The sequence below is a fragment of the Papio anubis genome, chromosome 3 (assembly GCF_008728515.1).
Source record: "Papio anubis isolate 15944 chromosome 3, Panubis1.0, whole genome shotgun sequence".
NCBI classification, from domain to species: Eukaryota; Metazoa; Chordata; class Mammalia; order Primates; family Cercopithecidae; genus Papio; species Papio anubis.
In genome coordinates, this window is record NC_044978.1 from 95051297 (window position 1) to 95065447 (window position 14151).

The following is a 14151-nucleotide window of genomic DNA, read 5'->3' on the forward strand; positions in this document are numbered from 1 at the left end:
CTATGGTTCATAAGGTAGTAAATTCAATGTGGTATATGTTTCTATGTGAAATATAGCAAATATTTTATAAGTTTTTTTCTTTAAGGTTTAAGAAGAAAAGAAATCTGCTTTAGAAAGAGATATAATTGCTATCTGGTAAAGCCTCACTCATTGAAGGGTAAGCCACAAGATAAACAGGGCCACCAGAAAATCTTCCGTTTTTTGGATATTGGCCATCACTGATTTTCAAGGGAATGTTAGAGGTAATCTGGATTACATAACTGAATCACTGAAAACATTTTAATACAGTTTTATTGCTTTCAGATATGAACTAGAATAAATTCCTTGCCAGCTAAGTATATCCCATTCTAAGTTTTGCTCTAGTGAATGCAAACATAACTGGAGTATAAACACAACATACTAATCTATTAAGGTTGTTAATGAGCTTGTTCTCTTTGGTGAGTTGTATCCATCCTACTGATCTGCTCAGCAATGACTTTCTTAACTGCTAGCTCAAACTGACAGCTTAACTGAATTTCAAAGGTGAAATTCAGTGAAGACCAGGCCGACTTGTCATCATTTACATTTAAATCAAGTTTAATTTTCCACTTTTTAAATATCTGGCACTTTTTATCAGACACACAAAAAAATCTTTAAAATGCAAACTCTTCAAGGAGGTTTTCTGTTTCTAAAAGTAGTGTATGCCTACTATGTAGAATCTCGTTAAAACAGAAAGGTGTGAAGAAAGAAAGAACAATGAGGCCAGGTGCAGTGGCTCGTGCCTGTAATCCCAGCACTTTGGGAGGCTGAGGTGGGCAGATTACCTGAGGTCAGGAGTTCGAGACCAGCCTGGCCAACATGGCGAAGCCTATCTCTACTAAAAATACAAAAATTAGCTGGGTGTGGTGGCACACGCCTGTAATCCCAGCTACTTGGGAAGCTGAGGCAGGAGACTCGCTTGAATCCAGGAGGCAAAGGCTGCAGTGAGCCAAGACTGCGCCACTGCACTCCAGCCTGCGCAACAGAGCAAGACTCCATCTCAAAACAAAAACAAGAACAACCAATGAGTCACAGTCCTAATTGCCAGAGTTTTGACTGCTGCAATGTGAATATGCATTCCTTCCAGTCATTACAGAACATTATAGAAATTGTTAATATGAAAACTAGAAATCATACTAATTCAGATTCTGGTTTTTGTCACTTATATTGAGAACATTTTGCATACTACAAATATCCTGAAAACATTATTTATGGTTGAACCACTTCTCTATTCTTCAACACTTAAGGCATTTCCAATATTGTGTGATTCTAAATCATTTTGAGATGAACAATGTTATATGTAAATTTTGTGGTCACTCACCTGTACGTATTTGCCAATAATCTTTATGATCTCCAGATTAAACTGCTTGGCTGGGGCTGCAGACAGGTCAATATGACTCAATAGACTATAAATAATCTGTAGTAATGACTGCTGCATACTGGACAATCCTTTTTCTAATAGCTAAAAATAATATTAAAAGTAATATTAAAGTATACTTTAATCAGGTTGAATAAAAACTCAATATTTACATTTAAGAGGCGGAAAAACATAGACTTAGTCTATGAGTTTACAGTTAGGTGAATTAGAAATCTAGAGACTAATAAAGTGAAAGGCAGTGTCTATTACTGTTATTTTTCCTTGGTTCAGAAAGCAGAATTAGACCATAACTTTTCATCTAAATCATGGTGTTTTATTTCCTTAACTAATTTAATAGGTATTACTTTATTATAAACTGACAAACATTTTCAGTGACTAGGAATCTCTTGCTTTTGACTTTTTCTTTGTGCCTATCTACTTAGTAATTTACTTTTCTGGGCGTAAAGATACTTCTTAGGCATCAAATAGATATTAACTTTTTGTGCTATTCTAGGGCTACTTTATCATCCATTTTTTGCTTCCTATTTTAGATAGGAAGCAAATATATCATAAAAGTTAAAACTTTTCGAGAAGAAATACTTTTGTATGCTATAATTATTATTCTAGAAAAGATTTCTAAGCTAGAACCTAATTTTGTAAAACTAAAAATTATAACCATTCTCTATGATCAGGACCACTAAAAACTCATTTTCCATTTTTAATTAGGTAAAGTGTATATTATTTTGAGTTTCATGTGACTTAAGGACAGTAAATAAGGATATAAACACTGGACATGGAAAAAAAACCCACCTTTATAAAAACTTCTTTTACACTTGAAAGGAAGTACTTACATTTTTATCTTAAAAAATTGTTAACTATATTGACTCTCAGACAATTTGAGTATCAGTTAATACCACTGCTGCTTCTGCAAATAAATCCACTTGATAAGGTGCCACAGAGTAGTTAAAAAAAATTTTATATATATATATATATATATATAGTAAATAAGAAAATATTTTAGGTAAATTTACCTCTGCAAGATAAGTCACAAGATTAAACGTTGTATCTGAGAAGGAGTCATGCAGGTATCTGCACACGACATTGATCCAGTTAGAACAGTCTCTGGAATATGTGTGTGTACTGTACAAACTCATCATGTGTGCCAGATTGACAAGTGTTGGGCATTTTTCTTCTGCACAAACCTAGAAAACAAATAAAATTATTTCATTCACCTAAAATAAAGACACAAGTTTAACTTGATTTTATGCTAAATGTATTTGCTTAATGAAATAATTTAGATGTATATTGGTTTTAATGCATTTTACTTCAATACGTTAGCAAAGTGAAATGAGAAAAAAGCACAAGGCATTCTTCAGAGACTAGTAAGAGATAATATAGAAAGAGGATTAATGTCTTTGTGGGTACTAAATAGTATGGCCTTCTTCAGTCTGAAGATCTGTAAACTGTCTCTGGCAGAAACCATGTATGGTTTCTGTGAACTCGGGACATCATTTTGGAATTGTTTTGTCAAATCCAGGATGGATCAGTGCACAAGCACCTACACAGGCAGACACAACTAGGGAATTCTCAGGGAGGTTCCGAACTGCTGTGACTGGGAGGAAATGCTTCAGCCTCCATCTGTGTCTGGGGTGTCTCAGTAGAGCAGTCAGTTGCAAACAGCCTCAACATGTGTGACATAGTCACAGGACATCATTGGGGCTCTGATAAAATTTGGAGTCCAGAATCTCCAATGGATGACTATCTGCATGGTGGACCCCAAACTGCTTTTCAGGAAATCACCTAAAGCTGCTCTAAGATCCTGGGTCAATCTTTTAGAGGCTACTCCAAAATGTACTGACTCTCAAGTTTGTTTGATACAATGTTAAAGAATCTGAACCAACTAATGTTTGGGAGGAATTTTACTGACCTAATGCACTTCTTAGTCTGTTTGTTTCCTGGGTTATTGGTGAAGATGTTCCCTGGCCTCTCCCAGGGGATACCTGAGCTGTGCAGAACTGGAAAAGGGCCATGCTACTCTTACATACCAATCTGTCATAAAAGGTTAGCCTCCTTGCCATTTCTGCTTTTAGTTTGCCTTTTCCTTGTTCTTCTGTCTTATTGATGTTTTGTATGTGTTTTTACAACTACCTACAGCATTTGGTAAGGAAGCTGTCCTTTTAAATATATACATCTTCAACTTTCAAATGAATATCACTAATTTTGGTAATTCAGAAGATGTTTAATAGGCTTGGAGTGCCTCAAATTCATCATTTGGACACTACCATAGAACAAGCACAAAATATAAAGGTTATGCAACGTCATGCATAGACTATTAACCCAGTAGTACCTGGGAAGTTATTTTATAAAATCATTAAAACCAGCTGATTTCATGCAGTAGTCTTTTACCCATAAAACAGACACCAGAAAGAAAAAGAAAAAATGGGTTAGTATTTCTTATTTGCATTTCAAAATATAATAATTTAACATATTATTAAAAATCACATAATTTTATAATTTCACAATTTGTTAAATTCTTTAAAACATAAAAAACTTTCCTGAAGAATAAAACATTCTTAGAGAATTCTTATATTCTTAAATAATTGTTTTAAGGAATGAGTTTAAAAAACCTATTTTTTGAAAAGGGAGAAAATTCCTTGGAATATATACTGTGGAATTTAATAATAGAACAAGCGACAGATTTAATTTTGGAATTTTTGAAATGCCAGGTTAAAATATGATCCAAAAAGAGTGTTTTATAACTAACTTTTTTAGCATACTATTTCTGCCATAATGAATCACTAAAGAGAAAAATATTTGTCCTAAGTGTTGCCTCATTTTGAAATTCTGTGCTCTCCAAAGGCACAAACAGTAGAACTAGGGATATTTGCATAACGAAGGAGCACATAATGGCAGAAAATTACTCTTGACAGTTATAAGTGAGAGAGTAATTAAGGAACCAATTTAATTCACATCCTGCAGGTTGCTAAAAGCATACAGAGAGGGAACCTTTGTGTGCTGTCCAACAGGAAGAAAACAGACTTAAAAACAATTTATGAATCACAGAAGACCATATCTGATTTCTTTAAAACATAAAAGAAATTTGGGAATTTCCATGGCCCTACTGTGGTCATGATATCAGCAGCTCGATATTCAAGGAGCTATAACATCCTTTAGGCTAGGAGGCCACACTCCTTAGTTATCCCAGCATTTAGCAGGCAGTAATCATTTAACGCATTCCAGTTGCTACTTTTAAATGCTTCTACTTTCCTTTTTAGGGGATTTATGCCTTTTGTTTTCTTGAAACCCCCAAGTAAACCAATATACATTTCCCCCCTTATATTTGCTTTCCAACCCCTCATATAGGGCAAAAAACTTCGTTTACACAAATTTTCTAATCATGTGTCATTAAAATATTAAAATGAAAGTTTCTTTAATAAATTCTGTATTACTATTAGACTTTATTAATGCAAATACAGGCAGTTGGTTTTAGATGAGTAATCATTTCCAAAAGGCAATATTTCTAATAGTCATAATTTTCACCCTCTCTTGATATTTAATGTTCTATTGGATTAGTTTAATAAAAACCAAGAATAAAAGACAACTTTTGGCTTATTTCCTCCCACCACCATTTCTATTAAAGAAATGAAGATGTTTCCATTAGCTAAAATAATAGCTCTTCTAAAATATATGCTTTTAGAATAATTGTATTAAGAACTTTTCCCTATCTAATTTTTTTAGAAATTTAATTGGGGATGGTGTTAAGGGCATATTTTATTAAATATTTTCATATCATTTATTAAATGTTATTTATCAAGATGTGAAAAGGTTCTTACTCTTACTACTGCTAATGGGATTCACTGGGTTGCCAGTATTTTCTTTCTTTACTATGCTGGCACCTGGAGATAAATGTGCACTTAGCAGTGCTACAACCTGGGCCATGGAAAGGTGGGGGTTTTATTTGGCTTCCTGCACGCTTGCTCTTTCTCCTTGCTGTGCTACTTGTTAATCAAATCTCAGCTTTTTTTAAAAAAATTGCTTACATAAAAAGCTTTTTCTGGGGATTTTATTTGCTTGTTCTCTTCTGTAGAAAACTTCCTTTTTTTTTTTTTTTTTTCCTCCCGGTACTTTAGCCAAGTTCTCTTACTTATCGTCCTATTCACTCGCCTCCCCAAGTTCACCAGATTTCCTATTATATGTATGCTACCTGTAAATTTATATAACTCCCTCTTAGAACTGTTCGTATTTTCAGTCTGAAAAGCCTTTTTTCCTCCAGACTCAATGACTGACCGAAAAAAGTTATGAATTATATTTAAGCAAAAGGCAGGCTGTTTGAGAGTTCCTTATTGTTCTTGAGAGGGGACTACTAAAAATATAAAATGTCAAAATCACAGTCTTTTAACATTAAAGTTAAGAGCTATAATACTTTTAAGCAGATGTGAACAGATGATTTACAAAAAAAATAAAATGTCAAAATCACATTCTTCTAACATTAAGGTTAAGAGTCATAATACTTTTAAACAAATGTTAACAGATGATTTACAAATAGCTACATTACTGCTTCTAAAACAATATGATTTTTGAAGGTAAAAGAGCCAAATAAGGAAGAAAAAAAGAATGGAGTAGAGAAAGATGAAGAGAAAGAGTGTTAAAAGGAAAAAAGGCAAACAAAAAGGGACAGAGAACTTCCCAAATCCTAAAATATATTATGCCCTCTTCTTCCTCAGAACCTCTGCATCTATAATTTCTTCTGCCTAGAAAACTTCAAACCCTGAACCCCACTCTTTGCCTCTCATCCAGGGATCTTACTTTGGTTATTCCTATCCATTCTTTGATAGTGATCTAAGTTAGCTTAGATATCACTTCCTCTAGCAAGACTTCTGTTTTGTGTGCTCCTTGAGTATTCTGCCCCCCATACTCCCCCCGCCCTGATAAAATACCAAACCAGACTCTCTGGTTACTGTCTACTTACTTGACTGCATTCCCCATGATAAAGTACACTATCTACTTTGTTTAACATGTATTTGTAGCATCTAACCCAGTGCTCAGTAAATATTTATTTGGTAATGAATAAACGAATGAATGAAAGACAGAGAGGCAAAAGTAGGGAAAAAGAGCAGAAAAAGACTCAGACTCAGAGGAGTGTTACTCTAATTAAATAATTTTATTTACTGTCATTTGAGCAGTTGTAACTTACACCATTACTATGCAAGTCCTTTATGTGCATAAAAATAAAAATTTAAATGCAAAATTCATATGGGCAGTGACATTAAAAGGATTTTTAAGAGATTTCCCCCTTCTTTAACATAGACTACAAAATAATTTCCCTATAGTGTTATCTTTCAGCATAACATTTGCTTACCTTTGCTATTCGACTAGCTGTTTCTTTGCAAAACTGAGTTGGGCTGTCAAAATGCTGGATTAAGTGAGGCAATAAGCAAAGGATGTTAAGAGGAAAGCCTATCAAAACAAAAAAAAAGCAAACAATAACCAATTTTATTGCACATTATTTTAAAAGTTAAAGTTTTTTTTAGATGGTTCACAGAAACCATTTTCTTTTCATTTCCTGGGACACTCAATCTTCTAATTCTTTTTTGGCATTCACCAAATAATTTAAGCTACCTAGCGTATAAAAACTATGACTATTTGCAGAAAAGCAGAAATTAGTAGATTTCAAAACAAATGATTAGTTTACATTTCACTACATAAAATGCAAAGTGCTGGTGCAATTATATTAACATCACCTGACAATTGGGAAGGATCCACCAATGTATGTTTGGAGACAGAAATGAGTTTACTGAGGAGGTGCACGGTCATTTCTTGTGTAGATGCTGAGGTAAAACCCTTAAGGAAGAGCTGCTGAAGTCCTGGAAAATTAGTCCATTTCAATTTGCTTTGTACATTTTCAATCTTCTCTCGACTCTCTGATTTATCCAAAGGCAAATGGATAAGCAGTTTGTTGAGAAGCCTGAGAGCCAGGAGGTATTCATATTCATAATCTGATTCTAATAAAGATGCTGCTATCCAAAAAATGGTGGCCATCAAGTTGGTAGGCTCAGTAGTGGACTGCACATCATACATTCCTTTCTCTCTTAGAGAGGAAAGGCTTCTAGTCCTTGCTAAACTACTGTTATGGTTTATCCGTCCATCCATTATATCCAGTGTGTTACTCCGCCGCCGGTCACCTCGTCGGTCACCAATCAAACTTAATCTCAAAGAGTTACTTCTTGCATTACTGTTATATCCCAAATAACTGCTATTATTAATGGGACTTGTGCTTAGATTGAGTTGTCCAGTGCTTTTCCTGTTAGCTGCATACTTGTTTCCCATTATAAGATCATGATATGAGGTTCTTAAAAAAGAAAGAAAAATAGATGAATGCATACCCAGTCACTTCTTTTGCTAAATTAATTTTACTTCTGAAAACACTGAAAAATAGTAACTGGTACCAGAAAAATCATTTTTCAGTATACCTGACTTTGTTGAATCAAATTTCAGTTTTGCCTCCAAATTCAAACAAAATGTACAACAGTACCTTTTCTCCTATGGCTAACAGTTTCCTTTGAGTTGAGATGAGGCTCTACTTGCTGAGAAAATTCTGCTATAGAATTCAACGTTAACAACATTCAGCTCTGAGATTTAGGCATACATTAAGTTCAAAGCTGACTTCATTTGTCTTATCCTCAAATATGATGGTCCTCATGTCCCTATTTCTGTCAATGATACTCTCTTTTCAAAAGAACTAAGCTCAAAAATTTTTGATTTCTCCTCCCTCACATCCAATTTTTCTTAAGAAAATATTGACTGAATGCTTTTTATGTTTGCCAGCTGTACAGAAAAGGAAGGAATGTTAGACAAGTCTTTTGAAAGAGGAGATAGATATGTAAATGGATAAATTTATAGCTCGCTAATTGCTATTATTAAAATATGAAAAAATCACTGTGAGAACCCAAAGGATGGAATAATCAGCACTATCCTGAGGGAGTTAGAAATGCTTAGCTAGGAAGTGACATTTGGGACGGGACTTGAAGGACTAATCAATTCTGGGCTTGCAAGGCAGAGAAACTGGGGAGAGAGGCTGCTGCAGGGAGAAGGAACAATATGTGAAAGGTGGGAGAGCCCTAAGGCTCCCAGGCAGCTGGGGAAGCAATAGGATGCTGAATGTGGCAGAAATGAAGTGGCGCAGCAGAAAAATCTCTAACCAGCACATTAGAAGAAGAACAGCACTACTAAAATCAGCACTTGGATTTTTCACAAGTCCTCACTGTCTGTGGCCCATCTCCCACAGAATGGTAATCCATATAATTTGGGTGGTATTGTGCTTACTAACAATATTAGAATGTAAAAAGTTAGAGCTATATGTAGTTAACTATTCAAGTTCTCTATATATTAGGTTGCCTGGTTTAAATTCTTACTGAGAAAGGGCAGAAAGAAGATCATAATGCTTCATGGTTTCAGCCAAAGTATCAATTGCAGATTCCAATGTGAGAAGAAGCTCAATCACAAATCCCTGGAGGGAAAAAGGCAGATTTTAATTAATTATGCTCTGGAATAAAGAAACTGCAATGGACTTCCTAATGGGATTTTAAAATAGAACAAACTCTATGTTACGTTACAAAATGATTAAACTCTTGACAACATGATCTTGCTGATTGATGCAAACTCATCAAATTAATAGTGTATAAATTGATTGTAATGGTGCCACAATTTACTCAAAATTGCTCAGGTCAGAAATCTAGGAACCATACTTGTTTCTTTCACATCTAAACTGAATCCTCCAGCAAGTCTTGAAAATATTACTTTTGTTTGTTTGTTTGTTATTTGAGACATAGTCGTGCTCTATTGCCCAGGCTGGAGTGCAGTGGTGCAATCTTGGCTCACTGCAACCTCTGCCTGCGGATTCAAGTGATTCTCCTGCCTCAGCCTCCCAAGCAGCTGGGACTACAGGTATGTGCCTGCACACCTAGCTAATTTTTGTATTTTTAGTAGAGACAGGTTTCGCCATGTTGGCCAGGGTGGTCTCGAACTCTTGACCTCAGGTCCACCGGTTTCAGCCTCCCAAAGTGCTGGGATGATAGGTGTGAGCCACTGTGCCTGACCGAAAATATCACTTTTAAAATACACACTAAAAATCTGACCACTTTCCTTTACCTCCATAACTTCCCTTAATCTAAGCTACCACCATTTCAGCTGGACTCTTAACCTCCTAACCTCTCTTGCCTCCACTCTTGCCCTCCCTACAGATTTCACCCCAATGTCAGAATGAGTTTTTTAAAAAACAAATCACATCCATCACCTTCCTTCCCTCAAAATGTCTGAGTAGTTTCCCATCAATTCAGAGTGAAGTCCTGCCTCTCACCAGGGCTTACTAGGCCTTACATGATTTGAGCCTTCCTACCTCATCAATTTCCTGCTACATATCCTGCAATGTATTCTAGCGACACTGATTTTCTTGACGTTCCTCAGAAAAGCCCTACTGCTTCTGCTTCAGGGTCTTTGCACTTGTTAGTCCTATCTTCCTATGCCTGAAATGTTCTTCCCCAGATCATAACAGAAACTACTTCATTTCAGTATCTCTTCAAAAATCACCTTCTCAGATGGACTATCATATGTAAAACAATTCCTTCTCCTTTAATCTTATCATCTTACTATTTTCACAACATTATCAGTAGGATAAATTATGTTATGTATAATTGGAAGACTAAAGGTTTGTTTCCTTCAATAGAATATGAGCTCTAGAATGTCACGAACTTTGTCTCATTCATCACTGTATCCCTGATATTTATAACAGTGTTAATAAAACCATTTGTCTGTACAAACTGAAGTTCTCTAGTTCAATAGTTCACTTATCTTAAAAAATAAAATTCAATGTTCCACTTTACATTTAAATTTAACTTCCTATCATTTTTACCTTGTGATCATCCCAGGTTAATATCTGGAGGGGGGGCGCTGTGTGAGTGGGCGAGTGTAAAGCTTTTTCTGATAGGCACTAGAACAGTCGATTTAATTAGTAGGTTATTAGATATAAATTATAAAATTAGCTTTGGCTCTTAATTCTTTGCCTGCTCAACATCTGGCTATAATTCTAGATGCCCATTATCTTGCTCTAGCTATAGCAATCTATATTAACAATAAATCCTTGACAACTAGTAGCTGCTCAATAACTGCTGAAAGAATATAAGGAAATACCTGTGCATCTTCTCCTGGATCCCCTACAGTTTCTACAAGTCTGGAGAGAACATCAGAAAGTGTAGTTGCAGTCAGAGGCTGCTTTAGGGCCCTGAAAATCTGAAAGGATCTCCCAGCATAGTGTCGAGAAGAACAGGAAAGTGCTGTTTGCAGAGCAACTTCACTAAGATGATGTTCCAAATGAACTGCTTCTGTGAATGCGAAGGAAACAAGTAGGTTGTTCTTGTTCTTTAGAATACTATTGGGGTTATAATCAGAAGTGAATCATTTTAAAGCTAGTAGCTAGCACACTACCTGGCAAACCAGACTGGCACTCACATTTTATAAGTCAATGCTTTTTCTTTGATTAAACTCCATTTGCATTTCAGATGACCCTTTAATCTTTACAGAAGCAATGCTTGAGACCAGGGTTTCTCAATCTTGGCACTACTGACCTTATAAGCCAGAAAATTCTTTGTTGGAAGGGCTGCCCTGAGCAGGGTATGATGTTTAGCAGTGTCTCTGGCCTCAACCCACCATATACCAGTAGTAACCCCTTGGTCCTAACCCATAATTGTGACATTGTCTCTAGACATTGCCAAATGTCCCCTAGTTGAGAACCACTGCTCTAGATAAATACAATTTGACTATGACTTTCAGAATGTGTTAATTTTACATCACTGAAGACTATACCAGCACAAAATTTTTTTAAGTTTCCCATTTCTATATATGTCCGTTTAATGTAATTTTTTCATAATACGCAATTGTATTGTAATTTTATGATGCCATCAAACACAAAACTAAGGAGCCCAGCATTTCATAGACAGCATTCTCATTTTTAAGTAGTAACTTAATTTTTCTTCAGTGAAAACAGATCTGTTATCATTAAAAAATTTAAAAAGAAAACTTGTCTAAAACTTTTAGACGTATCACAATATCAACTATTAACTTTTTGCAAAGCATTATCAGAAACCGGCATCACATTAAAATGTCACTAACATTAAATATTATTTAAAATATTTCTTAAAAGATACCTGAGCTCGACTGCTTAAAAACAGAAACCACATGTTTCAAAAATGTAGTTAACTGTTCAGCACTCTTTATGCTAGGATTCTTGGCAGAAACATCCTCATGGTTCCAAAGGGGCCCTCTTTTTCTGAAAACAGAGAACAGATGTAATTTCCTTGGATTTTCACTTGTGATTAACAGTTGTACTCACACTTGCCTAAATTACGCCTTCACAATTAGAAAGGATGGTAGTTGAATAAATAGGTCACAGTCTACTACTACTGCTTAGGCACATGAATATGTAATGATCTACAGCAAGGAGAGAAAGATCTCATTTCAGTGTCTACCATCACACCAGTCAAATTCTCTCAGACGTAGTAGAAAAAGAGGTCAACTTTTGCCAAGTGAGAAGCATATTGGTTACTGCTTATGTGTTCCAGGTCAAAATATAATCTGTATTTACATTGTAATGCAAAGAAAATAATTTGCTGGTGAAATGCAATGAGAATAATTTACTAGCTAAAACTATAGGGAAAGTTTAGGACAGAATAAGGTCCACTTGATACTTTCTTTAAAATGACTTTGTGTTCTCGGCCACCACCTCGGTTAAGCTCTTTATTAACACAGGCCCAAAGTGCCCTGAGAACCTGCTACGCACTGCTTCTGGTTCCTTCCTCCTCTAATGCATCCTCCACACTGTTATGGGGCTGATTTTCTCCACATATTTATAAAATGCTGCCTCCCACTGTCCCCCCAGCTTAATGAGTTTCTATATAATCTACAACCATATGGCCTGGGCTTCGTGGCCCTCCAGTTTGAACTCTCCCAAGCTTTCCAGAATTGTCTAGAACAACTCTCTTTTCTCTGCATTACAGTCACAGTGGATTCCTCACCATTTCCAAACACACGGTTTTCTTGTGCTCCTGTGATTTTGTTCTTGCAATGGAATATCATGCCCTTTCTCCCACCTATATTCCTTCTCTACTTATTGCGCCTTGCAAAGAGTAGACCATAAATAAATATTTGATGATTGAATGATAATGTAGCTAATAAAAGTTAAATATATATTCAGATAATACTGCATTCTTTTTGGGCATAAAATAGCCAGATACGATTAAAGTCCTTCTGAGGTATAACTGCACTGGCACAAAAGAAGTCTTTGATTGCATCCTAATTTTCAAAATACTGTGCAATACAAACCTGTGTATTTCACATCAATGGCATTTCAGAAAACAAAAATATGGCTCATAATACCCGACCAATGAAAGAATGACTTAACACATACACTGCTGGGATGCTAAGGGCTGCCAATGTTACCTTGAGGTAATGAATTCCATGAGGGTTTTGACTTTTCCATCCTGCTCCACTGAGATGTCAACCTCATTCAGGATAGTGGTGTGCAGATGTGAAACGGCAGCACTGTTATTTCCTAAGCTGATACTAGAAGAGGTAGAACTTGAGCTAAGCCCTGAGTCAGTCATAGGGGAGGGCTGGTAATCAGGTATAAAATCGTTAATGCCTGCTGAAAGAGAAAGATCGTCATGAATACCTAAAACATGAAAGAATCTCACAAAATACCTATAGAATTAAACTGTCATTCCTTATAGACTCTATGGGACACATGAGGAAATCTGTCAGTGCAAGGTGATATGAATCTGTGCTCCTGCTGATCCTCATAAACATCAAATTACAGCAAGTAAGTTTTCGGGCAAACATCGTTTCACAGCTTGAAAACTTAGCAATTTGGAAGTACTGTGCAGTCCTCTGCCGCCATCTGCTGAAGAAACTTGCAAGTGGCAGTTTCCTAATATTTTGGCATATTTTGTCAACATTGCTTGTCGGTTACATTTCTATAACATAAACTGATTTTTAACTTTTTATGGAAAATTTTTTATAATTTTTGATTCATTTTCATTGCAGAAAGACTCATCTATCTGAAATACACATAGTGCGTCAATTATTTTTTAAAAAACTGTTAAAAGGTTATTACTAATGCCCATATTTACAAATTGGTAAGAGAAGCCTTAAAAACAAACAAGCTATGGAATTTTGAAGAATGGTGCCTTAATATAAAAAGGCAGTAAACTTCATTCCATTTTTCTTTCAATCATAGTTTTAAAAGGCTAATAAGTTTCCTAATAACTGTTTCCTAACTATAGGATTTTAAACAAGTAACAGGGTTTTAACTAGCTTTAAAATTCATGACCCTGTATCTGATACTGTATGATTAGAACAAAAAAAGGTAGTTTTATTTCAATTTCAAAAAAAGTTTCTAGATCACCTGTCACTAGCCTGATGGTACTGATGAAAGAAATAAGTTAGAGTTATAGGATATAGGAAAATATACCTTAAAAGTAAAAAAGAAAAATTAGCATTGACAGTAAAATAAACCAAATTAAGTCTCATTAATTTGGACTTCACTACTTCAAAATGTATGTTTTTAACGCAGTAAATATAATCACATGAATAACAAAATTTAAAATGTCTTACTTTATCAGTTTTCAGATCCTGCAAATAAGAGGAATCTAATACAAGCTCAATATCTTTTTTGTAATTCGTCCTCAATATTAAGCACTGTTTCATTATGTCTTCAACTTCATATT

General features: G+C 35.3%; 1 protein-coding gene across 27 annotated transcripts in view; it reads right to left on the reverse strand.

Annotated features, from left to right (window-relative positions):
- Nucleotides 1–14151, reverse strand: part of FRYL (FRY like transcription coactivator) — a 285578-nt gene that overhangs the window by 41112 nt on the left and 230315 nt on the right. For 26 of the 27 annotated variants that reach the window (XR_004182756.1, XM_031664438.1, XM_031664443.1 and 23 more), the window contains 8 exons: nucleotides 12866–13070; nucleotides 11575–11696; nucleotides 10562–10752; nucleotides 8788–8882; nucleotides 7117–7724; nucleotides 6735–6832; nucleotides 2407–2577; nucleotides 1340–1480 (listed from right to left, as the gene is read on the reverse strand). Coding sequence is in view for 26 of the 27 variants with exons in the window: in XM_031664438.1 (XP_031520298.1) it covers nucleotides 1340–1480; nucleotides 2407–2577; nucleotides 6735–6832; nucleotides 7117–7724; nucleotides 8788–8882; nucleotides 10562–10752; nucleotides 11575–11696; nucleotides 12866–13070 (1631 nt within the window). In the remaining variant the exon portion in view is untranslated. The remainder of the gene's footprint in view (nucleotides 1–1339; nucleotides 1481–2406; nucleotides 2578–6734; nucleotides 6833–7116; nucleotides 7725–8787; nucleotides 8883–10561; nucleotides 10753–11574; nucleotides 11697–12865; nucleotides 13071–14151) is intronic. The other variant, XM_031664421.1, reaches the window with a different exon arrangement.